The 23,830-nt window shown below is 55.9% G+C and overlaps 1 protein-coding gene across 3 annotated transcripts in view; it reads right to left on the reverse strand.

Annotated features, from left to right (window-relative positions):
- LSS (lanosterol synthase (2,3-oxidosqualene-lanosterol cyclase)) overlaps positions 1–23,830 on the reverse strand; it is a 35,125-nt gene extending 11,295 nt beyond the window's left edge. Inside the window, exons 1-16 of one of the 3 annotated variants that reach the window (XM_011954202.1) lie at positions 23,641–23,830; positions 22,755–22,893; positions 19,874–19,949; positions 19,067–19,188; positions 16,432–16,528; positions 13,418–13,553; positions 12,713–12,821; positions 12,216–12,334; positions 10,792–10,889; positions 10,069–10,096; positions 7,687–7,743; positions 6,578–6,649; positions 5,330–5,380; positions 4,525–4,674; positions 3,778–3,874; positions 2,992–3,097 (exon numbers count right to left, since the gene is read on the reverse strand). In XM_011954202.1, coding sequence (XP_011809592.1) covers positions 2,992–3,097; positions 3,778–3,874; positions 4,525–4,674; positions 5,330–5,380; positions 6,578–6,649; positions 7,687–7,743; positions 10,069–10,096; positions 10,792–10,889; positions 12,216–12,334; positions 12,713–12,821; positions 13,418–13,553; positions 16,432–16,528; positions 19,067–19,188; positions 19,874–19,949; positions 22,755–22,833 — 1,397 coding nt within the window. In that variant the 5' untranslated portion in view covers positions 22,834–22,893; positions 23,641–23,830. Of the gene's footprint in view, positions 1–2,991; positions 3,098–3,777; positions 3,875–4,524; positions 4,675–5,329; positions 5,381–6,577; positions 6,650–7,686; positions 7,744–10,068; positions 10,097–10,791; positions 10,890–12,215; positions 12,335–12,712; positions 12,822–13,417; positions 13,554–16,431; positions 16,529–19,066; positions 19,189–19,840; positions 19,950–22,754; positions 22,894–23,584 lie in introns of all 3 variants that reach the window. The other 2 variants (XM_011954199.1, XM_011954201.1) reach the window with 2 other exon arrangements.

The following is a 23,830-nucleotide window of genomic DNA, read 5'->3' on the forward strand; positions in this document are numbered from 1 at the left end:
TGCGCTCCAGCCTGGGTAAAAGAGTGAGACCCTGTTTCAAACAAATAAACAAAAAAAGAATGTTCTAGCTTGGAAGTCACCAAACAAATGCAGAGGAAGCCCGCGACGAAGTCACCACTGCTCCCCTGCGTGCCACATCCAGGACTCATTATTCTACACAGTGACAACAGCTGACGTGCTTCCCTGCGGCATCTCACACAATCCCCCACTCTGCGAGGCTGTACTCTTGACAAATCCAGGCAGGGGGAGAGAGGAGCAGAGAAGAGAAGTCACCAGGCCAGGTCAGACAGCCAGAAGGGGCAGGGATGGGGGCCGACCCAGACAGGTGGACCCCAAGCCATGTGGCTCTAGGGAATAATAATGGTCATGAATAAATATTTAACAAGAAAATACCAGTTAAGGTTAAAATGGGGAAAAGCTAAAAAAAACAATGAAAACTGAAAAATAACCCAGGGGCTACTGAGTAAAACAACATAATACCTGTGTCATTACTGCTCCTGCCGGAGGAGCACGCTCAATGGTGGGGCTTTTAGAAACCTCACCAGGCACAAAGTGGGCCAGGCGTGCAAGGGGCAGCAAGCCACCATGGAAATGTGGAGACCAAACAGCAACAGCAGATTCTCCTTCAGGGGCGAGGAGGGCGACTTAGCTGCTTCTTCGCACTTCTCTGTATTTTGCAAGTCTTGTTTGCAAAGAACCTGCTTTACTTTTATTATAGTGATTTTTAAAAGATGATCTGTTTTTTAAAAGGCCAATTTTCTAAATGTGGCTGAGGACAACTCGCGCCCACTTCACGCTGCACAGCAGACATGGCCAAGGGCCATGCCAGGCCAACAGAAGACCCTGAACACAGTGCCCTCCTAGCTGTACCTGTGAAGCACAAGAAAACCCCTGCGCCATCCATGGCTTCCAAAAAAACCACCCCAGAACATTCTGAGATTGTACATGAGGCAGCATGCTCCCACATAACCCATGGGCCAGAGAAGAACAGTAGAAACGGAAAACACTTTGAGTATCTGTGCTACCGCAGTGAGCACCAGAAAACACTTTGAACTGAATGATGTATCAAAACTCATCTATAGCCTTAAGTGCGTATTTCAATAAAAGCCTGAACATCAAATATCTAAGTATTCAAGAAAAATAAAGGAGAAAGAAAATAACAAAGGCCGGTGTGGTGGCTCACACCTATAATCCCAGCACTTTGGGAGGCCAAGGAAGGCGGATCACCTGAGGTCAGGAGTTCAAGACCAACTTGGCCAACATGATAAAACCCCGTCTCTAATAAAAATACTAAAATATTGGCCAGGCATCGTGGCGAGCACCTGTAGTCTCAGCCAGTCAGGAGGCTGAGGCAGGAGAATTGCTTGAACCCAGGAGACAGCGGTTGCAGTGAACTGAGATCACACCACTGCTTTCCAACCTGAGCGACAGAGCAAGACTCCCTCTCAAAAAAATTAAGAAAGAAAGAAAATAACAACGAATAGAAACTGATGAAGCCAAAAATAAAGTCTCTTTAAAAACAGAATCAAAGACTAACATAGTTTTTTTCAAAAGATCAGTATAAGATTCTCAGAAGGAGGAAGAGGATATCAGCATTGAGTTCAGAGCCATCCAAGAGGACACTGAACAACTTTGCACGAATCAGTATAAAGCTGAGTGGAAATGGGAAGACTCCCCAGACTGATACAAAAATGGAAAATCTGCTCAGTCCTATAAACTATCAAAGAAATTACACCGTACTCCAGCCTGAGTGACAGAGTTAGACCCCATCTCAAAAAAATAAAAAGAAAAAAGAAAAAAGAAAGAAACTGAACTTCTAATTTAAAACCTTCCCTCAAAGAAAACTCCAGGCCCACCTGGCATTTCTGGTAGTTTTTCCCAAACATTTAAGGCAGAAATATTATGAATACTACACAAATTCTTCTAAAGAGTATTTTAAAAAACACTTTCCAACTGCTTTTCTGAGTCCAGCATCATCTTAACAGGAAAACCTGACAAAAACATTATAAAGAAAAAAAAATTATAGACCAGTGTCTCTTGTAACCCGAGTTGTTAAAATCCTAACAAAATATTCTTCAAATTGAATCTAGCAATATACAAAAAGGACAATGCATCATGACCAAGGTGAGTCTACAGCAGGTTTAACAAGAGTAAAAAAAGGAATCGTAACAGGATAAAAAAAGAACCTACAAAAACCACATACCCTGTAACGTACCCTCTAACACAGCAATGCCACTCCTAGGTACGTGACCATGGGAAATGGGTACCCGGGTGCCCCCAAAAGGTAAGTACAAGAGTGTTCACAGTAGACGCTTCATCATAACCCAGACTGAAATCCTCCTGGGTGCTGACAACAGGCAGCTGCCTAGCGCAGCATCGGCGTTCAACGGAAGGCCCGAGGGAGAGAGTGCTGCTGTTACCCGAGCCACCTGGCTAACCACACGCAGGAGAGCAGGAGAAGGCAACACGAACTCCGCACCTCAGGAGTCCACCTAGACAAGGTTCAAAGTGAGCAACAGAAGCCCACGACCTGGCAGGCATGTGGGCACCCCTCACGGGGAGGGCTGAGGGATCTGGCGGCGTCACTATGTCTAATGTCGGCACCAGCGCCTGTTCATTTCAGGAAGATCAACCTGTACACTGTTCTGAATACTGGCTACCCTACAACAGGAAAGGTTACTTAAAAACCGCTCCTGGGACACAGGTGGAGTTAGGTATGTAATGTCTTTTTAACATTATTAAAAGAGAGAGAGAAAATCCATTTGTGTGTTTTAATTGTGCTATTCTGAGCCCCTAATAGACATTTTCATGCCTCAGGGCCTATGACTGGATTCCACAACATCCGAAGTCTCTTGCATGTTTCCATGAGTTTTGTTTCTGAGATGAGCCGCCAGGGCCCTGTGTTAGAGAACGATGCGCCTGGGTCGTGGCCCCCGACGTGGCAGCCCCCACACTGAGTGGCAGAGCATCCTGGGCTGAGGCCCTCCTTACCTGATCTCTGCTGCTCTGTGGTCCGGGAAATGCTTGTGGAAATACTTAAGCGCCTGCATCACGGCGGAGGTGCACTCCACATACGTGTAGTCAATCATGATGTCCCCTGGGAACGGGGGGGAACAACCAAGGTGTTGAGTTTCACCCTGGCTGCCCAGGCCAAATCACGACAAGCAAGAGTGTTGCAGTGAGCCCCGGCCTGGACACTGCCTCCCTGACCAACCTCCAGAGCAAACACTGGCCGGCCCAGGACACACACCTGTGCTACGTGAGCGTGAAGATGAGGGGAACACAGCAGAAAGCTGCGACCCCACCCCAAAAAGCCATGTGTGATGGGGAGGGGACCAGAAAGGGGGGTATATGTGAGGTGCCCCGAGGTGGACCAGGGGTGAGATCCTCCCCCAAGACCAGTACAGTGGCAACCACGCACACATAGCAGCCTACCGCCCATGGCATGGGTCCCCTCAGTCCCCACAGACACCTCCCTGCAGGCGCTCTGGACACACAGCAGCCCCCACAGAACACAAGCCCTGTGGACTGAGCAGGAACCAGCCCAGGCTGTGGATCTCAACTGGAACCCTCCACCGTCCCCTAAGTCTGACCTGATGCCCTCCTATCCACAACACAAGGATCCTGCCACCCCCAGGGATGGAGGAGCGCAGAACGGCCTGGGCTGAGGGAGGGCTCCAGACAGATCTGCTGGTGAACCTGGGCCCTTGCAGCCTTGGGCAAGGGGGAAAAGCTGGTCCCCGGGTTTGTGTGCCACAGCGCTGGCCGGCTACTCACCAAAGACCTCCGAGGGGTTCAGCAGCTCCAGCAAGTGCCCCCCACGCTTGGTCTCGTAGGTGGCGAACCCTCCATCGTGATTCCTCATGTTCAGCAGCTGAAATCACACAGAGCACCCAAGAACGCACCCACGTGCTGAGACACACAGGCGCCCAGGCCACAGTGGAACTCTCTAGAGGCAACACTAGGGCTGACAACCGATGGGGCAGGAACAGAGGGTGGAGACCTGATTTCCACGTTAACTGAGCCCTTGGGTGCCCCAAGCAACAGCTGCAACCTCAGCCATCAGGGCTTCCATGCACGCCCACCAGGGAATATGCCCCCACACGTGCCATGACTTAGAAACCAAGTGTGTGCTGCCAGATTAGGGCAGGGTCTCCACTGGGAAACACACACAAAAGCCAGATGTGCTGAAAGGATGTGGCACCAGAACCAACAAATTCCTTCTTCAGACACCCAGCGGAAACCACCAGACAGAAACCTTGTGGGCCACACCGGCTCCTGCAAGCATCGGAGGCTGGGCTGGACACCAGCTCCACAGTGCAGGGCCCTGTGCACACAGCCTAGCAAGGCCCCTAGGGGTCCAGCCAGAGCTCACAGTTCTCCACATACAGACGCTATCCAAGGACGAGCTCCTACGGCCCGGCTGGAGTGTGTGCTGGGCCAGAGCCCACGGGAGTGGAAGTGAGCACACAGCTCTCTGCAGGACACGACGTATGGACGGGGCTGCTGGGACCACAGCCTTACCACAGCCACAGCATCGCAGAGACGCTCTCGGGGGATGTGCTCGGTGACATAGGGACACTTCTCCTGCAGGAGCAGCACAGCCTTCAAGGCCTCAGCCGTGCAGTCAGCAACGATCCAGCCGCAGTCCAGCGTGCTGAAGGAGAAGCCACCCTGCAGAGCATAAGCCGTGACCCCAGGTTGGGGTGTCCACACCCCAGTTCTCAGACCCACCCCACAGCCGCATGCATCCCTCCCCACCACAGAGCACCCGGTCAGGGCAGGGGCTCATCCACCAAAGGTGTGTGTATAGACAGGGCCCCAAGCTGGGTACATCCAGACAGACCTCCAGCTTCCAGCATAGGGACCCTCAGGGGTGCAGCTCACACCCTCAACACCTTCAGATCTCACGACAGATAGGATGGGGCCCAGGTGCCCCCCACCCCCATCGTAAACAGGCAGCAGCAGCTGTGTCCATGCCTAACTTCACAGCCTGCACCTATGGTCACAGCCCACACCGGCTCTGAGGTCTGCTTCTTCCCTCTGCCTTCCCCGGCCGCCGTGCCTACACTTCAGCTGTCCTTCCGAAGCCTGTGTGTACCATGACCACCTGAACCGCTCTGAGGCACAACCACGTGTGCAAGCCAACTGTGCCCCCATGTGCCAGGCAGCTCAGCAACATGAGGCATGGGCCCCTACGCCAGGCATCTACCACAGCAGGACACCCAAAGACGCCAAGGTTAAAGCCCCCCTTCAGAGGAAAGGACCCACTCTGCTGAGGCGGCCTCCCCTTGGGGACGGGGCAGGGATGGGGCTGGCTTTTGCATACCTTGCGCATCTGGCGGTAGTACTTCTGGTAGTCGGGAGGGTTATCTGGGACCTGGGCAGCACCGAGGGTAAATGTGGAAGCAGAGAACATGTCACCACGGGACATCCCCATCTGGGACGTCACTGAGACAGACTGGGCAGGACGTGCCCGGGAGCTTACTCTGCCGGCCATAGCCATCATGGTGCTGCGAGGCACCCGAGGGCCCGCACCTGTTCAGCTCACCACCCACGGCTGCTGGGAAACGTGACTGGCCATCGAGGGCGGGAGGCACCTGACTCCCCTGTGATCTCCCCACTGGCCAGAAGGCAGGGAGGGGGCCCAGGTCTCTGCGGGTGTGCTCTGTGCCAGTGGCCCCCGCTGCCTCCTCAACAACCACAGATCCGTGGACCTCAGCTCCTGGGCTGCCTCTCACCTCAGTGAGAAGGAAAGAGGCCTGGAGTGCAGTAGGGTTCAGTCAGCCTCCCCAAGTCCCCATCACCCAGAGCAAGTCCTCGGCAGGAGCAGGCTGCCATAGGGGCAGGCACAACAGGACCATGCCCCTCCTCTGCTTGAGCCCAAGATGGGTGCCAGCCTCGGCCACACGGAGGCCAGGAAGACCCAGAAGCCCTGCAGAAGCAATATCCTGGTGAGAGGTGAAGGGTGGGAGATGGCGCTGGTGGGCAGTGGTTCCAGGCAGAGGGACGCTGGCTGAGGCATGGGAGACATGGGAAGTTGGGGTGCATGTATGGGATGACTGTGGCTGCAGACTGGGGTGCAGGCATGTGTGAGAGACACTGAGGTCAAACTAGGGGCACGGGCAGGGTCTGTGGACAGCTGATCTGGCAGGATGGACTGGGGCTTTCGCTGCCGTCTCAGGAGGAAAAGTCAACAGGCTGGCATCACCTCCGTGGGCAGAGGTGCTTCAGAGACACGGAGGTGCCGTGTAGGCTGTACAGCTCAGGGTACACAGCCCCTGCCCGTGCCTGGCCCCTGCACACAGTGGCTCCAACACGAGCAGGATGCAGAAACCGCCAGCACCTCCAGCACCCTGCAGGCTTCAGAGAGCTGCCCCAGGTGAGGCCAGCCCGAGGAGGACCAGTGGATGGAGCAGGGGCTAGGGAGGGGAGGGGAGGGGAGGGTGGGGGTGACCTGAAAAACCAGTGCAGGAAATAGGGCAGGGTGGAGGTGAGGTGGGCACTTCTGCCTGCAGGAGCTCCCAGCCCTGATCCCCCTCTTCAGCCCCCTCAGAGCCCCAGGCACTGGCCTCACCTGCGAGAGTCGCAGGAACTCGTGTGCTTTCTGCAGGCAGGACGAAAACTCGGGCCTGTGGTGCCCGCCTGCCTGGAAGAGACAGCAGGACAAAGAGGCTGAGCTGCCCTTGCATGGCCAGCATGGCTGGGCTGGTTTCCCGACGGTCCTGGCCACATCCTGCCGTCACTGGGAACCAGAATCAAACTGGCAGACATCTCCAGAGAGTGCCAGGGTTTCTTGTTGCACTTACCTTTAAAGACAAAAAAGCAAAGTCCATGAGATATGACTGAAGACGGAAGGGCGCAGGAGGGACCATTTATGGATGCCGGCACCCACCTGCCTGGCCAGCATCTACGCCCAGAGGGTCTCCAGCACCCTGCATGGGCAGGCCCCTTGCGTGGCCCAGCCCTCAGGACTCTCCAGAAACACTTTCAGAATCCCACTGACCTCATTCCCACCAGCGTAAAAATCCACTCGTTTTTCTCCAGTACTGGCTGGAGAATGCCTGTAACAAGCACAAGCAGTTCCAGTTCTTTTTTTTTGTTTTTTTGAGGCGGAGTCTCACTCTGTCACCCAGGCTGGAGTGCAGTGGTACAATCTTGGCTCACTGCAACCTCCACCTCCCGGGTTCAAGCAATTCTCTCCCTCAGCCTCCCAACTAGCTGGGATTATAGGTGCCCACCATCACACTCGGCTAATTTTTGTGTATCTTTAGTAGAGACGGGGTTTCACCATCTTGGCCAGGCTGGTCTTGAACTCCTGACCTTGTGATCCACCCGCCTCGGCCTCCCAAAAGTGCTGGGATCACAGGCGTGAGCCACCGTGCCTGGCCCGAGCAGTTCCAGTTCTAAGAACAGCCTGGAGTCCCACTCCTGCCTGCACTCTCAGAAACAGCCTTCACCAGGCTCCCCTTCTCCCAAGGAACCCGACCCAGCCCAACACCCAGGGCTGCTGGTCAAGGCCGCCCCCTCCACAGCACGACCATCTGAAGCCAGAGGCCAAAGCCCAGGTCACTGGAAATACCAAGAAGTGGCAATCGTGTGGCCAGCAGTGCTGCCCTCAGGTGGACGCGTGGGCTCACGTGCACAGGAAGGTCAGCTGAGGCTGAGAAAAGAGGAGCCACGAACCTCAAGCAGAGCTTGGATGGCGAAGGCGGTGTCCCAGATCTGTGAGCCGTTGGTGCCCTACACACAAAGGACGGTGTTACAGCAGCGGGTGCAGCCCCTCCCACTCCCAGCCACTGCCTCCAGGATCCAATGGGCACCTGAGGGCCAGGTGTGGGGGCTCCCACCCAGCCAACGCTCAGCCTCAGGCTCTGAGCCCTGGGCACCCCTCATGGCTGACAAGGGCCTCAGAGAAGGCTGAGCCCTGCAGGCAGACACAGGTCGGGGAGCCTCATGGAGTCCCCCCTTTCTTCATGGGCCACCAGGCAGGACAGCGTCCCTCTGAGGACACTTCTAGGACTAGACGATCCCTCAGAGGCTCCAGTACCCACACAGAGCATCCAGCTGCTCTCACCCAGTGACAGCAGCGCACTTCAGTCATGGTGACGCTTGGAAATGACCCCCATTTCTTTTTTTTTTTTGAGACGAAGTCTCACTCTATCGCCCAGGTTGGAGAGCAGTGGCGCGATCTCAGCTCACTGCAACCTCCGTCTCCTGGGTTCACGCCATTCTCCTGCCTCAGCCTCCGGAGTAGCTGGGACCACAGGCGCCCGCCAGCATGCCCGGCTAATTTCTTCTGTATTTTTTAGTAGAGTTGGGGTTTCACTATGTTGGCCAGGATGGTCTCAATCTCCTGACCTCGTGATCTGCCCGCCTTGGCCTCTCAAAGCGTAGGGATTACAAGTGTGAGCCACCACGCCCAGCCAACGAGTACACCTGGAGGTGATGGGAATTCTGCACAGTGCTGGGAAGGCCCCACCTCATATCTCACCCCGAGCTGGGCTCACAGGTACACACTCTGGTCTCAGTTCAAAGGGCTGGTGACCAAACCCTAGTGAGACAGAGCCGGGCGCTGACCAAGACAGACATGGGGATTGGGCGGCGGCTGGTGTGTGGCAGAGGCATCCAGACACCACGCACTGGAGAGACAAGGCAGGGACCACCAGAAAAGCATTCTCGCCAAAGAAACACAATGGGATCAAGCCTCAGGGCCTGGCCAGTTTACAAAAACTCAGGGAACAGCAGGAGCAACCAGTCAGATCTGGAATGTGAAGCCCTCCGGGGACAAATCTTCCAGGAGGAGAAAAGAGACCACAGAGACTACTGGACTAACAGGAGCTCAAAGACCAACAAAGGCCTGTGTGAATGGCCTGAATCCTGATTCACACACACCAGCCACAACGTGAGGACTACACTCAGGAACCGTCATGAAGTTTGTTGGGTGTGACAACCTCTGAGCAATTTTGTAAAAACACAGACGCCCTCATCAGCTTGAGGTGCACTGAGGAGTCGGAGATGTGGGACAGGGAGGGTCAGGGAGGAGGGTCAGGGAGGGACAGGGAGGACCAGAGAGGACCAGGGAGGGAGGGTCAGGGAGGGCTGGACAGGGAGGGCCGGACAGGGAGGGCCAGGGAGGCCAGGGCCTGCTCTAGGGCTTGTTACTCACCTCTACTTTGCATGTGTTTTGAAAACCTTTTCACAAAACACGGACAGTGTCCAGGGAGCCTCTGGAGAGCTCAAGGCCAGCTGGGTAAAAGCTCGTGGCTCGGGGCACCTGGCACCAAGGGTAGCCCTGGGGCGGGCAGTGCTGGGCCCATGTGTGTCTATCCCGAGTGTGACACCCAGGACACCTCTGGAGACTCCACATTCCCACACTGAATCAGTGTGGGGGACAGAAGACAGGCCCCGCAGGGCGTACCCTCCTCAGACCACAAGGCACAGGGCAACGCTTTCTGGGCTTCTCACACACCCGCTGTGTCAATGCACAAAGGGGCGCAGGCTCAGCCCAGTCGGACAGGACTGGGGTCTACAGGGCCCCCAGAGCCAGGACAGGACCAGGGTCAGCCAGGATCCCACACCGGCCTCCCCACTCTCTTGTGCTTGCTGCCCCTCATGACTGGGTTCCAGCCCACGCAGGCCAAGTCCTCGGGGAGCTCCCAGGCCCGGCCACAGGCCACCACGGTCCTCCAGGCTCCTGTCCTGTCTACCCAGGACCTGAAGAAGGAGCCTCCTAAATTAAGAGTGCACGGAGGAGAAGCCCCCACGAAGCAGAGCCACCTCCTGCCACAGTAACAAGATGAGAGCTTCTGCAGCTCTGGGTCTGTCGTTACACAGTTGAGCCCACTCGGACCATCAGGGCAAAAAGCCAACAGGACAGCTGCAGACAGACATTCGAGAACTGTGCACCCACAGGGACACAGCCAGAGGCCTCAACTGACGCAGCCTCTGGTCACACGCTGCCAGGACCTGGTCCAGGAGGAGTTATTACCGAACCCCAAAGGAAAAATAATAAAGCGTAGAAGTGACTGTAAAGGAAGCAGGCAGCCGCAGTCCTGTAGCCCTTACCTGCATTTTCATGCCGTCAAGGCCCATCCTGTGAGGACAAAAAAAGCCCAAGTCAGGTGCAAGGAGAAAGCTGGAAGCCCAGCTGGCTACCCAGACCCTGCACCCAGGAGGGTCCCAGAGAGGGGGTCTGTCCCCTCCCCCGAGGCCTGGCACTGGCCTGGATACCACCCCAGCTGGGCTGCTGGGCTGCTGGGCATGAGGGCCACACTCTATGGAAGACAGGACATGCTCACCCAGGAGGGGCACACCCAAGGCAAGGGGCAGTGGGAAGCTCCCTGACCCCAGGCTGTGCCATCCCTGCTGCCCTCGTGCAGTGCCGAGGAACCAGAGGAAGAGGCCTGCACAGCGGAGGCTTCCCACTGTGGGACGGCTCTGTGCCCTCCATGACAGGGGCCCCACCTCCAGGGCACAGTCCATGGCTGACAAGCTCCCCTTGTCCACAGGCCTCCCTGACGCCAACCCGAAGCTGCCCTCCTACCTACCACCCCACCCCCTTCCTCACTCTACCTTCTGGGACCACCCCACACTTCCACTGGGTGGCAAATCTTCCGATTCAAAGACAACCCTCAGTGGCTTCCACAAGCCCTGACACTGCTGGTTCCTGGTGGTATTCCCTGGCAGCATTCCCAGATGGCACCGTGGGGGCCCCCTCACTGGGACGCAGCTGGGGCTCAGACCCAGCCTTTGTGAGAGGCCTCACCAGCACATCCCAGCCACACTCACCAGAGATAGTCCGGGATTCTGGAGACATGCTCCTGGAAGGCAGCGGAGGCGGGCCCGTCCACATACCAGCGCACAAGCATGTTGATGCTTTTCGAGATCTGCAGGAGACGCAGCCCTGTCAGGGCTCTGCTCCAGACCCACAGCAGCCCCCAGGGACAAGGTCCCATCCAGACCCACAGCAGCCCCCAGGGACAAGGTCCTGTGCAGCTCACTCAGGGCCAGGACAGGGGCCTTCTGCTCTAACAGGCGTTTCCTGAGTGAGGATGGGCAACAACTGTGTCCCCAGGACCCGACTCAGACAGAGGCAGTGTCGGCCGAGGCCACAGCCTGGCTTAGCGTGTGAGGACTGACTGGCACTCATCAGGGAGAACCAAAGGGTTCCAGGAGGAGCCAGAGGGGCGTGGGCTATCAGGTGCCTTAGGGACAACACAGGGGACAGAGGACAGGGCCTGAGGGGCCCAGGAAGAGATGCGAAGACAGGACTGTAGCAGTAGGGACCGATTGCCCCCCTTCTTCCTCAGAACAGAACGTTCCAGAGGCCCCCAACTTTTTACTTATGGATCACACAAGTCAAGATCCAATTGTAAGCGTGTTTCTAATGCGTTTAGTACAGATGTGCTCTACGTGAGATTAAACCAAAACCCACAAAGAACCACATCACTGCTGAGCAGCAAACAAGGGAGCCGCTGCAGGGTCAGTCAGAACTGGTGATTCACTGAGGTGGCAAGAGGCCCCGAAAACCTGAGATGCAGTGCCAGGGTGGGACTCAGTGGCCAGTGCCACCTGGGTATGTCTAGAGAACGCCCAGGCCGACCCACTACGCCGCAGCAGCTACGGCACAGCCCAGGGGCTGCTGACTCTGTCAGGTGGCGGCCCTGCACCAGCAGCCTGGGGACTGCACCCTCCAAGGTCACTGAACCGGCCCACACCTGGCCCTCTGCAGGCCCCACAGAGGCTAGCGCTCCAAGTCCCTAGCTAGGCAGGAGGAATCAGGAGTGAACCCAAGGACCTGCTACCTCCACCCACCCTGGGCATGTCTGAACTGGACGGAAGAATGGCGAATGATTAACTATTTAGGGAGAGGAATTCGGAGGGAACCAAGTGAGGAAACAGCACCCCTTCCAGGTAGCCAGCAAGATCTCAGGAAGGGGCCTCCAGGAGAGTGTCCAGGCACACTGAGGACAAGAGCTGGTGGGGGACGGAAGGGAGGGTCGAGTGTGGTGGGGCGGCTTCACTGAGCTGGACATGCAGGGGACCAGGACAGAAGCCCAGAAACGTTTGTGGGATCAGAGGGCCACCTCCCAAATGGAGGTGCTCCAGGCTCCAGGAGACCCCACTCCCAGCTCACAGCCCGGCCTCCAGGACTTCACTCTCAGACCTCAACCCTCAGGGGCTGCAGTCAGAAGCCAGGCAGGGGCACTGACCGGGCCGATGCTGATGCTCTTGGTGAATCGGTCGTCAGCCACAATGTGTTCATACAGCTTCTGCACGGCCCGCTGCCGCAGGTGGGCACTGTGGTGGCGCTCATACAGGTTGAGGAGGGCTGCAGGGGATGCAGGTCAGCGGATGCCAGACACCATCACACTGGCCTTGGCCTGCAGCCCCGTGCACTGCAGCATCCGGACTTGCCCTTCCCCAGGGTTCCCCCACAACCCACCCCCAGGCCTGGTCTCCGAGCTCCTCCTTCCCTGCCCAGGAGGGGCTGCTGCACACCTCCTACCACACACCCTTGCACAGGGTGGGCTCCTGAGAGTGGGAGACCAGCTGGTTCTCAGCAGGGAGGAGCAGGGCGATGAGATCCCGCCCCTGAGGCCTGGCACAGAGGAGGTGGCCAAGTGCTGCTGGCAGGGGATGAGTGCGTGAATGGAAGGGCAACACCCTGACCCTGGGCTGCCCTGCCAGCCCCTCAGGAGGTGCTCACCATACACCACGCGGAGCAGCCAACTGTGCGGCGTGTACAGCTCGTCGGGGGCCACGTTGTTCCTCTGCGCCAGCCAGTCGATGCTGGCGAAGTCCTCCACATAGAGCTCCTGGTGGCGGCAGTGTCTGAGCCTTGGGGCCGGGGGGCACCCAGCAGGCCTGGCTCAAACCAGGAGGGATGGCCTCCCACCACATGCCCCAGGGCCCCGGGCCAGTCCCTTCTTGGGTGGGGGTCCCTCCAGCAACTGACCCCAAGGGCACACGAAAGCCCCCTATGTGAGGACTGCTCTGAGGAGCTCCCCAGCTCCATGAGCCCCAGGTCTGCCCAGAAGCTCTTTCCTCCCTCTGCCCCTCCTCCTTCCCCAGGGCAGGCCTGATAAACATCCTGCACCTCAAACCCCGCCTCAGGCCTGCTTCCAGAGGACACAGTGCGCATCTGCCTCCTGCATCCCTTGAGTCCTGGAAGTCCCCCCAGGAACCCTGGGCTACAGCTGCTGCCTGTCCCATAGCACGAGTCCCTTCTGGGCAGAGCTTGCTCACTATTTATTATAGAATGGAGGAAGGTGGAGGCTCTGCTCTGATCACAGGGCTCTCGGCTCCACAGGGCCGCCAGGTGAGTGGACAGGTGTGGTTGGGTTCCAGAAGCCCCAGGCCCTGTGGGTCCCAGCCCCAGAGGCCTTCGCTTTGTTCCCTGATGAGGTCCTACCTGGCGGAGGCTCTGGACCAGTGGGTCCTCCGCGGCACTCAGCCGAATGGCATAGCAGTAGCTCATGGGCAGGTACACCTGCCGGCAGTGGCACCAGAGTGTGGAGGGGTGTGCCGGTGCCCAGTCAGGAAACAGCCTGGGGTAATGGCAGGAGTCAGTGGGAGACCCGAAGACTCAAACCTGCCCCCTCCACCAGCATCCATACCTTGGGCCCTTCCAAGCATGAACACTGGTGGATGGCTATTCCCCACCACATCAGTGCATCTGCGGGCACTTCCCAACCGTGCTCCTGAGGGGGACAGTTGAACGGCAGATGCACCCTCCGAGGAGCTGCACCTCCTAGTTTGGTCAGCATTTTGGATCCTAAAGCCAGGTGATGGAGCTCCTAAAGGCTTAGGATTGTCTGTGGGTTTCTTAGCTACAACATACCTTGGTAACATAAAACATCAGTAATGGGGATATGGTGTGAGGGCCCCAGGGAACACTCTCGGCTTCTTTGCAACTTTTCCAGAAATTGGAAACTACTCCAAAATTTAAGGTTTACTTTTAAAAGTTTAAGAAACTTCAGGCGTGGTGGCTCACGCCTATAACCCCAGCACTTTGGGAGGCCGAGGCTGGTGAATCACTTGAGGTCAGGAGTTTGAGACCAGCCTAGCCAGCATGGCGAAACCCTGTCTCTACTAAAAATACAAAAATTAGCCAGGTATGGTGGTATGTGACTCTAGTCCCAGCTACTCGGGAGGCTGAGGCAGGAGAATCGCTTGAACCTAGGAGGAGGAGGTTGCAGTGAGCCGAGATTGTGCCACTGCACACAGCCTGGTGACAGAGCGAGACTCTGCCTCAAAAAAAAAGAAAAAAGAAACTGTAGGTCTGTGGAATCTCCCTAAGGCCTGGGTGTTTGATCACTGTCTGCTGACGTTAGCACAGTCCCACCAGCTTCCCAGGGTCTGTGCGTGCCTCGTGTTTTCTCTACCCTTTCCCTGCTGGCCCCCATCCTTATGTGATGCCACAGGAGGGTGAGCAATGACGAGCTTTCCCTGCTCCCTGACTGTGGCATCAGGTCTTGGCCACTTCCACATCCACTTACTTAAAAGCGTTTTTTTTTTTTACATTTTGGGTTACACTTCCAGCATTTCTGCAGCTGGAGTGGTTCAGGTCTGTGGTCCTCCTTTCACCTCCCAACTCACCCTCCAAGCAACTCCGGCAAAGACAAGCAGCACCCTAGTGTGCTCCTGCAGCAGCACTGACTGACGGCCCCACCAAGTGGAGCAGATGAGACGCCCTCACCAGCACCAGCGTGTGGACTCCATACCCCTCCTGCCCTGGCAGCTGTGCCGACTGCCGTCTCAGTCCTTCCTCTGCTGCTCATTACACATGGGTGAGGTACAGAGTCCAGCTGGCACCTGAATGGCCCCAGGACACCTCCCAACCTATGTGCTCTATGGCCCACCTCAGGTAGCAGCACCCTACCCTGTGCCCTACTCTGGCAGCTCTGTCTACCCTCCAGGGGTGATCTCGCCATCCCCGTGCCTCCCCCTCACCACCCAAACTGCCTTCCGGGGTGAAACCCCCGGACTTTGTATCAGGACACTGCTGTCCTCTCTTGAGCAGCCCCTTCACTTCCTGCCAACTTGATCCCTCCTCCACCAAAGTCATCTAACACAAGGGACCCCCAGCCCTGCTGACAGCTCTCTAGGGGAGATCCCTACCAGGGCTCCCACAGCACTCCAGGAAGCCAGCAGGGGCTCTGTGTGGTTCCAGGGTCTCACTTCCCAAAATGTATAACGGGGTAAACGCATATGCATGAGTGTTTGCTGGGGAGATGTTCACTGCTTTCAATAGATAGCCACAAAATGTTACAAGACACTGGTTAAAGACGCCAGATAAGGCCGGGCGCAGTGGCTCATGGCTCCCAGCACTTTGGGAGGCCAAGGCAGGCAGATCACCTGAGGTCAGGAGTTTGAGACCAGCCTGGCCAACATAGTGAAACCCTGTCTCTACTGAAAATACAAAAATTAGCTGGGTGTGGTGGCCTGAGACTGTAATCCCAGCTCCTCGGGAGGCAGAGGCAGGAGAATCGCTTGAATCTGGGAGGCGGGGGTTGCAGTGAGCCAAGATCATGCCACTGCACTCCAGCCTGAGTGAGACTCTGTCTCAAAACAAAACAGAACAAAAAAATACCAGATAATAAGAAATTAATGTTGATTTTGCTGGGTATTTAAACAGTATGTGGTTCTGTTTAAAAAAACAAACACTGCTCCTTTTTTTTTTTTTTTTTTTGAGACAGAGTCTTGCTCTGTTGCCAGGATGGAGTGCAGTGGCACAATCTTGGCTCACTCCAACCTCTGCCTCACGGGTTCAAATGATTCTCCTGCCTCAGCCTCCCGAGTAGCTAGAAACTACAGGCGTGGGCCGCCACGCCCAGCTAATTTTTGTATTTTTAGTAGAGACGGATTTCACTATGTTGGCCAGGATGAGCTCAATCTCTTGACCTCGTGATCTGCCCGCCTCGGCCTCCCGAAGCACTGGGATTACAGGCGTGAGCCACCGCACCTGGCCGCAAACACTGATCTTTTAAAGGCACACACACTGAGTCCACAGGTAAGGTGTCCCGTTGGGACGCACTTCACATTCACCAGCAAAGGAGACAAGCGTAGCAGCAGCAGCAGCAGCACAGGACGCCCTGCGCTGGCTGGCGGAGGGGCGGCCCCCCTACTCCTACAGATGCTCAGTCTTCCATAGCAAGATGGAAGCCACCCAGCCCCGCCTGCAGCCTGACTCGGGGACCTCCATCCACGGCACAGCCTCTTTCCTGCCCAGTTGGGAACCTCCCCCTTTCTGTATCCCTGTAGAACTCAAGCTCGATCAGGACCTCTGCCAGGAGCCTAACTCCACCCACCCACAGAACGACCACCCCTCTCTGTGTCACCGCCTGCGCCTGACCCACAGTCCCTGTCACTCCACTCCTCGGGACAGCAGCAGCGACCCAACAACCAAATCAGCAGCAGACATACCACATCTCCGGGAACAGGGTATTGAGGCCTTCCCAGCTGTAAACATTCAGGACAGCCAGCCAGAACTTCCCCCAGGAGGGGATGGCCACAGCACCACCTGAGGGGGGAGAAAACAGGCCCATGTCATCTGCCTCCTGTCAGCAAAGCCAGCACTGCTCTAGCTGGGAAGCTTCACCCTCCGGGAGTCACGTGTGCCCCTCTCCATGAGCCAAGGGCAGCCGCATGCGGATCTTGCAACCCCCATGTGCGAGGCAGGTTCCAGAGTGCTCAGAACTGCCCTGGATACACGGCTCCTGGGTGGAACCAGTGGCTTTCCCGGGAGTATCCGGCCCCAGGAGAGGTGTTTGCAACCCCTGGCCCCAGGAAGGAGCACGTGAAGACAGCTACCTGGGAAGGTCCAGGGACACCTCAGTGCTCAGGTGAGTGAGGGGCCCAGGTGCACATGCGCCTGGAGAAGGCAATGCGGGGAAGTGACAGCGCACACTCGGCCTCGCCCTCTGAGCCAAGCCTGAGCTGCCCCCGTCTGTGTCATCTCCACTTGGCAGACTGGTCCCGTACGGGAACAAGGACAACCCCAGACTCCAGAGTAGCTCCAGCACACTGGCCCCATGCCAGAGCCACTTCGGCAGCACGCAGTTCTGGCACAGCCACACCATCTAAACACGCTTCTGAGGAGTCCCTGCTCCAAACTCCAAAAGGTATGCAAAAGTCAAAGACACACAAAGCTACTAGGCAAAGTGCAGCCTAAACACATTCCTTCACCAGGCAGGCGCCAGGAGTGTGGTGGGAACCAGACAGCAGCCTTGGGGACGCAGCATCAATGACACCAAAGGCTGACAGTGAACTGATGACAACAGTGACAAGCCCATGAAGAAAGAAGGCAGGATCTCGTGAGAATGCGTAACAGGACACTCCACCTGGCATGGTAGGTCAGGAAGAGGTCCTCAAAGAAGGAACATGTAAAGTGTGAGCCAGCGGGGCAGGAGTGGAAGGTAAGAGGCTCCAGGTTAAGGAAGCAGTGCACGGCGAGCCCTGGGATAGCAAGGGCCTTTGAGGAGCTGACAGGAGGCCCCTGTGCATGGGGCAGAGAGCAGGGCAGGTGGGACTGGCTACGGAAGGTCCGTGAAAGGCAGAAGACAAGACCAGGCCAGGCTCTGCAGAGCCATATCATGAACTAGGTTTTCTTGGAGAAGCAGGAGCCATGGATTCCCTTGGGCTGGAATTGCCCTCAGGGCCTATAGGCAAGAGGAGAGGTAGCCAGGCCGGGGCTTGGAGAGGTAGCCAAGGGCTTGGAGAGGTGGACAGCCAGGGCTTGGAGAGGTAGCCAGGCCGGGGCTTAGAGAGGTAGCCAGGCTGCAGCTTGGACAGGTGGACAGTCAGGGCTTGGAGAGGTAGCCAGACCGGGGCTTGGAGAGGTAGACAGTTGGGGCTTGGAGAGGTGGACAGCCCAGGGTTTGGAGAAGTAGCCAGGCCAGAGCTTGGAGAGGTGGACAGCTAGGGCTTGGAGAGGGAGCTAGGCCGTGGGTTGGAGAGGTGGACAGCCAGGGCTTGGAGAGATAGCCAGGTCGGGGCTTGGAGAGGTGGACAGCCTGGGGCTTGGAGAGGTGGACAGCCCAGGGCTTGGAGAAGTAGCCAGGCCAGGGCTTGGAGAGGTGGACAGCCAGGGCTTGGAGAGGGAGCCAGGCCGCGGGTTGGAGAGGTGGACAGCAAGGGCTTGGAGAGGTAGCTAGGCCGGGGGTGGACAGCCAGGGCTTGGAGAGGTAGACAGTTGGGGCTTGGAGAGGTGGACAGTCAGGGCTTGGAGAGGCGGATAGCCCGGGGCTTGGAGAAGTGGACAGCAAGGGCTTGGAGAGGTAGTTGGCCGGGGCTTGGAGAGGTGGACAGCCAGGGCTTGGAGAGGTAGCCAGGCCAGGGCTTGGAGAGGTGGAAAACTCAGGGCTGGGAGAGGTAGACAGTTGGGGCTTAGAGAGGTGGACAGCCAGGGCTTGGAGAGGTAGACGGCCAGCTTGGAAGGTGCAAGCTCCAGGCCTGCTCTCGCCTGCGGTCAGGCTGCCCCCAGAAGGTGGACATATTAACATGCTTCGTTTAAGTCTTTGCCAGTTCAGGAAACAAACAGAATTACCTAGTTGTCTTAATTTGCTTTGCTTTTTTATTTTTTCAGAGACAGGGTCTCACTCTGTCACCCAGGCTGGAGTGCAGTGGTGCAATCAGCTCACTGCAACCCAGAACTCCTGGGCTCAAGTGATCCTCCTGCCTTACTAGCCTCCAAGCAGCTAGGACTACAGGTGCATATCATCACACCTGGCTAATATTTTATTGTTTTTGTAGAGACCAGGTCTCACCATGTTGCCCAGGCTGGCCTCAAACTCCGAGGTTCAAGTGGTCCTTCCACCTCAGTCTCCCAAAGTGCTGGAACTGCAGGCGTGAGCTACTGTGCCTGGCTCTTAATTTGCTTTTTTAAAAAAACAATGCCTAGGTTAAACAGTTTCTGCCTACTTCTGTTTTGACAAATTCCCTGCTCATGTGCTTTGCCCATTGTTTCAGCTGGAAGTGCATCTTTCTGTATCTCGTATGCGAGAGCTCATTATCGAGATGACATGAACCCCTGGCCCAGGACATGCTGCACAGGGCGTACCTTTCTTGTGAAGAATGTTACGGGCTCGTACCAGGTCTGGATCGTCAGGCCCAACACCCAGAATTCTGAGAGACACATAGTTGAGCGCGGTCCCAAACACGGTGGACTTATCCTCAATGTGCCTAGAGGGGCAGAGGACAGGTGAGAAACTGGTATCTGTCCTTACTTTTAAGAAATAAAGTAAAACTTTCTGTGGAGTTTCCTCAGAAAACTAAGAATGCTAAAATACCTTACCCTGACATCACATGCCAGCACAGGAGACCCCCGAGCAGCCACTCTGCAGTAGAGATTCACGCACCTCCCACGACAACCGAGCCCCCCGCACTTCCTCACCCTGACCCGCCTGCTCTACACCTTCCCACGCCTGAGTCAACACTTCTAGCGCAAGGGCGGTTCACTTTGGGCTACAGCTCTGCTCCCAAAGCATGTGCCACACGGCAAGAAAGCTGTCAGGCCCTGCCTCCACCTGCTGCCAGCCCAGAGTCAAAGGCAATTTTCTTCTGCTTTAAGTGATAACAGACTGACAGTTTCCACATGTGGGTCTCAAGAGTGTCCTGACAGTCACAAAACCCATTTAACAAAAGATGTGAAGCCGAGGCCCCACCTGCACAGCCTCTAGCCCACTGCCCTCCTGCTAGTCTCTCCCCAACCCACCCCGGGCCCACAGCTGCAATCACTCCTAATCCTTGGCAGCTGCCTGGAAACCCAAGCATCTCCTACATCACGAGAACATACACATGCACATGTGCAGTGACACAGGGGAGGCACACTCACAGGCCCCATCCACCGTCCGGCAGCTGCACTGACCGCAGGTACCGCACAATCTCTTCTCTGTATCCGGCTGGCAGAGGGATGCGTGCCACGTGGCAAGTGATCAGGAGGCCTGTGTGGCAGGAGAGATGTTCCTCACTGGGGGCAGGTGGTCATCACTGCTAAGACCAGGCCCTTTTCCTCCTGAGCACCTCACCGCAACAGGGAGCTACCTCCTTCTCATAAAAACACGCCCTGGAAAGGCCATTCCTCCCAGGCCCCCATGGGGGACTTTGGGAACAGGGCCAGAGGGAACGTCAGCCACAGCACAGGCGATGCTCCCTGCCTAGGGCCTGCAGAGTCCACTCAGCCATGCCTGGCTCCCATGACCATCTCGGTCAGAGAAACACCAGACCCTGCACAGCACCTCAAGAAGGCCTCCCCCAAGTGCCCTGAAGGTCCAAAAGGAACCAACATTTTAGATCAGTGGGCCTTCCATGAGGGGAGGCTGTTGGTCTTGCTTTAACATCTGCTAGGAAGAAAAATACAAAATTGGTCACCCTTGCATGTGGTAATACCTATTTGCTTATTTATATTTTTCTGTTTCATAAATTTTTTACAAGCATATGCCGCTTTTCAAATCTTGGGGGGGAGGGAGAGACAACAATAAATATCATCCACTAAGAACCTTCCGTCCCCAGCCTGGTCCTCTCAGGCATGGTGCTCACAGGCCACCCTCTACCCCCCATGCTTGGTTCCATCAGCCATGTGCCCCCAGAGCCTGGCACGGGACAGGTCTCAGGGCAGACCCCAGCCACATGTGCCATGGAATGAATGAATACCTGACTCTGGCTTAGAGTGTCAGAAGCCCTAGTGTTCAAACCATCCAGACATGCCCTGGAAGAAGAGCAGATGGACTCAGAGACAGCGCACAGGGTCACATAAAATGAGCCATCCCAAAACAAGCCCATCTCTTTCCTAACAGTTATAATGCTGTTAGGACAGGGAAATGTGCAGACAAGAGCAGAGCCAACATCTTCCTGATTTTACAGGCAAGGAAACTGAGGCACAGCCAGTCAATGGTGGGGCTAGGTCAGACTCCACTCAGTGCTCACCACAGTGCTGCCCAATGCTGCACAGGCCACACTCGATGGGAGTTGTCTACACAGCATCATGGACCAGGAGCATTTTCCAAAGTCCAGAAAGAGGGAAGAAAAGCTCCAACTCAGCCAGGCGCGGTGGCTCACACCTGTAATCCCAGCACTTTGGGAGGCTGAGGGGGGCGAATCATGAGGTCAGGAGTTTGACACCAGTGTGACCAACATGGTGAAACCCCGTCTCTACTGAAAATACAAAAATTAGCCAGGAATGGTGGCACATGCCTGTAATCCCAGCTACTCGGAAGGCTGAGGCAAGAGAATCGTTTGAACCCAGGAGGCGGAGGTTACAACGAGCCAAAATCGCGCCATTGCACTCCAGCCTGGGGAACAAGAGCAAAACGCTGTCTCAAAAACAAAAAACAAAAACACTCCAACTCACAGCCAGCCCACAGGAAGGGTCCCAAGCTAAGCCCAGAGCCAAAGCAGCAAGAACAAACAACACAGTAGTCCCCACTGACCAAGCACCACCGCCTGCCTGACACTGTGCACATAACCAAACCTGATTCCAATCCTGTCACAGATGAGGCTACAGAGGCAAAGTGAGGCTGACCCATCTCCTGACCAACTCTATGTCATTGCCTTACCATGAGCCTTGGGAACAGTCTCAACATTCCCTGATGGGGCCATGGGAAGAAAGCGCACCTTGACTTCCCTCAATTTGAGGACAAGCCCTCAAATTGCAGGACAGGAAAACTCAAAGCTGTACAGTCCAGGTGGCAGCAGGGCTAGAAGTCAAAGCAGAGATGGGGATCCCAGTGCTCCTCCTGCTAGTCTAGTGACCTGGAATAAATGTGCCTCAGCTTCCTAATGTATCTCATTAGGCTTATTCTAAGGACTAAAAGAAGAACAGGCCTTGAGCAGGGCTTGGCCTAGAGTAAACACCATGGAACTGTTTGTAACATTAAAGACCAACTCTTCCCAAACTAACATATAAACCTAATGCAACTTCATTTCAAGTCCCAACAGGTTTTATTCTGGGACAGAATCAGGATAAAGGCAATTTGGATGAGTAAATGAATAGACACAGGTAAGAGATGTTTTAAAAAGAAAGGCAACAAAGATATATAAGGATTTTCTATCTACTACAAAGTCGGCATAGTAAAAGAAAATGACGTCGCAATAAAAGTCGTTACAGAAACAAAACCTATTTATGTAGGAAATCACATCATCGAAACACTGTGATCACAAGTCACTAGGGAAAAAAGTCCTATTGCATAAATTCATAGGAGGGAATTTCCCATTTTACAAGGCTGAGGATTTCTGTAGAGGAACACTCCCAGTATGCAAAATAGTCTTGTGTAGCCAAATCAGTTCAATACCCAGGCAGTCCAACTGCTATGCTCCTCCTACTCACCAGCCTGAACCTGAAGTTCCCCTGCAGTAGCTCAGAGTAAGTTCACAGCAGATAACAGCTCCCCACCCACCACTCTGCCCACCTACAGCCCCTTGGCGTAGGCTAGGTCTTCCACCTGGAACGCCCATCCCACTCTGTACTGAGACTTCAAAGCCCATCTTCCTCCCCCCTCAAGGCAACACAGACCCCTAGAGAACCACCTGCTTCTCTTATCAGAGAGCCTGTCACCCTACACTGGCAAGGCTAGCTGATCCCCTAGGCCAACAGCAGGACGATTCTGACACAGAGCAGAGTTTGCCAGCCCTTTTCTATGTGAGCCCCTGGATTTTCACCTGCTTCATCAAAATCCTAGAGCAGGCTGGGCCAGGATCCCAAGGGTGATCCAGGGTGGCCATACCCTCAGGCTGGGGCAGCATACTCCTACCTGGCAGGAGGAAAAGTGGGCCACCGTAGTCACCCGTCCAGTGCCCATCCTCAGCCTGCAGCCCCACGTAAAATGTCATCCCGTTCAGAGCCCCCTCACAGGCGGTGTGGGCTTTGGGCAAGTCCTTAAAGTAATTCTTCTGCAAAGAGACCGAAAAAAAAAAAAGGGGGGGGAGCTGACGGGACTGTTGCCCGGCCAGAGGAGCCCTCTTCATATACAGCCCAAGTCAAAATAGTGAATCTAAATTACTTTAAAAGTCTCAGCGGTTTCCATCAAAAGTCTGAAACTCCTCGATGAGAGCATCAGCAAAGTAAAAGAACAGTTGCACATTTTCACCGCTTCACTTTCCAGTCATGTATTCTTCACAACTTCTCCAAGATGTCTGGAATAAACCAGGCACCGAGTGTGGGGTGGGGCACGGGTGCCCACCTGGGCCTGGGACTCGGGCCTCTCAAAAAGGGCCCAAGGGGTGGCACAGCCTTTCCCACGCTGGCAGGGGCTTGGCAGGAGACCCTGTTTACACTGCAGACTCTGACGAGGAACATCTCTTACAATGCACACAACGAAGACACTGGATCCAAACACTTTTTGTGAATAAAAACAAAGTTACAACTAGCTTTGCAACTCTTCTATAAGTCAAAAATGACCTCAAAATAAGGTGCTAAAAAATACAACATTAGGAGTCTCCTACGCGTGGTCTGGAGATGAAGAGGCTGAAGCCGAGGGGCCCGCGAACGCAGTTCCCGCGGGCGCTCGCCTTGGGGAAGGGGGTCGCTGGCCGGGTCCTACCACCCGCCTTTCTGAGAGAACAAGTGCTCCTCACGGCTCACCCCTCAGGGCCCCGCGGGGTCCCCGCGCTCGCGGACGCTCCGCGGAAGCCACTTACGGTGTCCAGCCCCAGGGCGTGGGCTTCCAGACCGGTCTGCTCGCGGCCGGCGCGCTCGTCCTGCAGGTAGGTCCACGTCTGCCGGCCCCTCTCGCAGCTGAGTCGCCAGCGGCCGAGGTCGGTGGCGGGCTCGGTCTTGTAGGGGCCCCCTCGGCGCCGCAGACACCTGAGGGCCACCGGCCGTCAGCGA

Source organism: Colobus angolensis, unplaced genomic scaffold, assembly GCF_000951035.1.
Source record: "Colobus angolensis palliatus isolate OR3802 unplaced genomic scaffold, Cang.pa_1.0 Scaffold38, whole genome shotgun sequence".
NCBI classification, from domain to species: Eukaryota; Metazoa; Chordata; class Mammalia; order Primates; family Cercopithecidae; genus Colobus; species Colobus angolensis.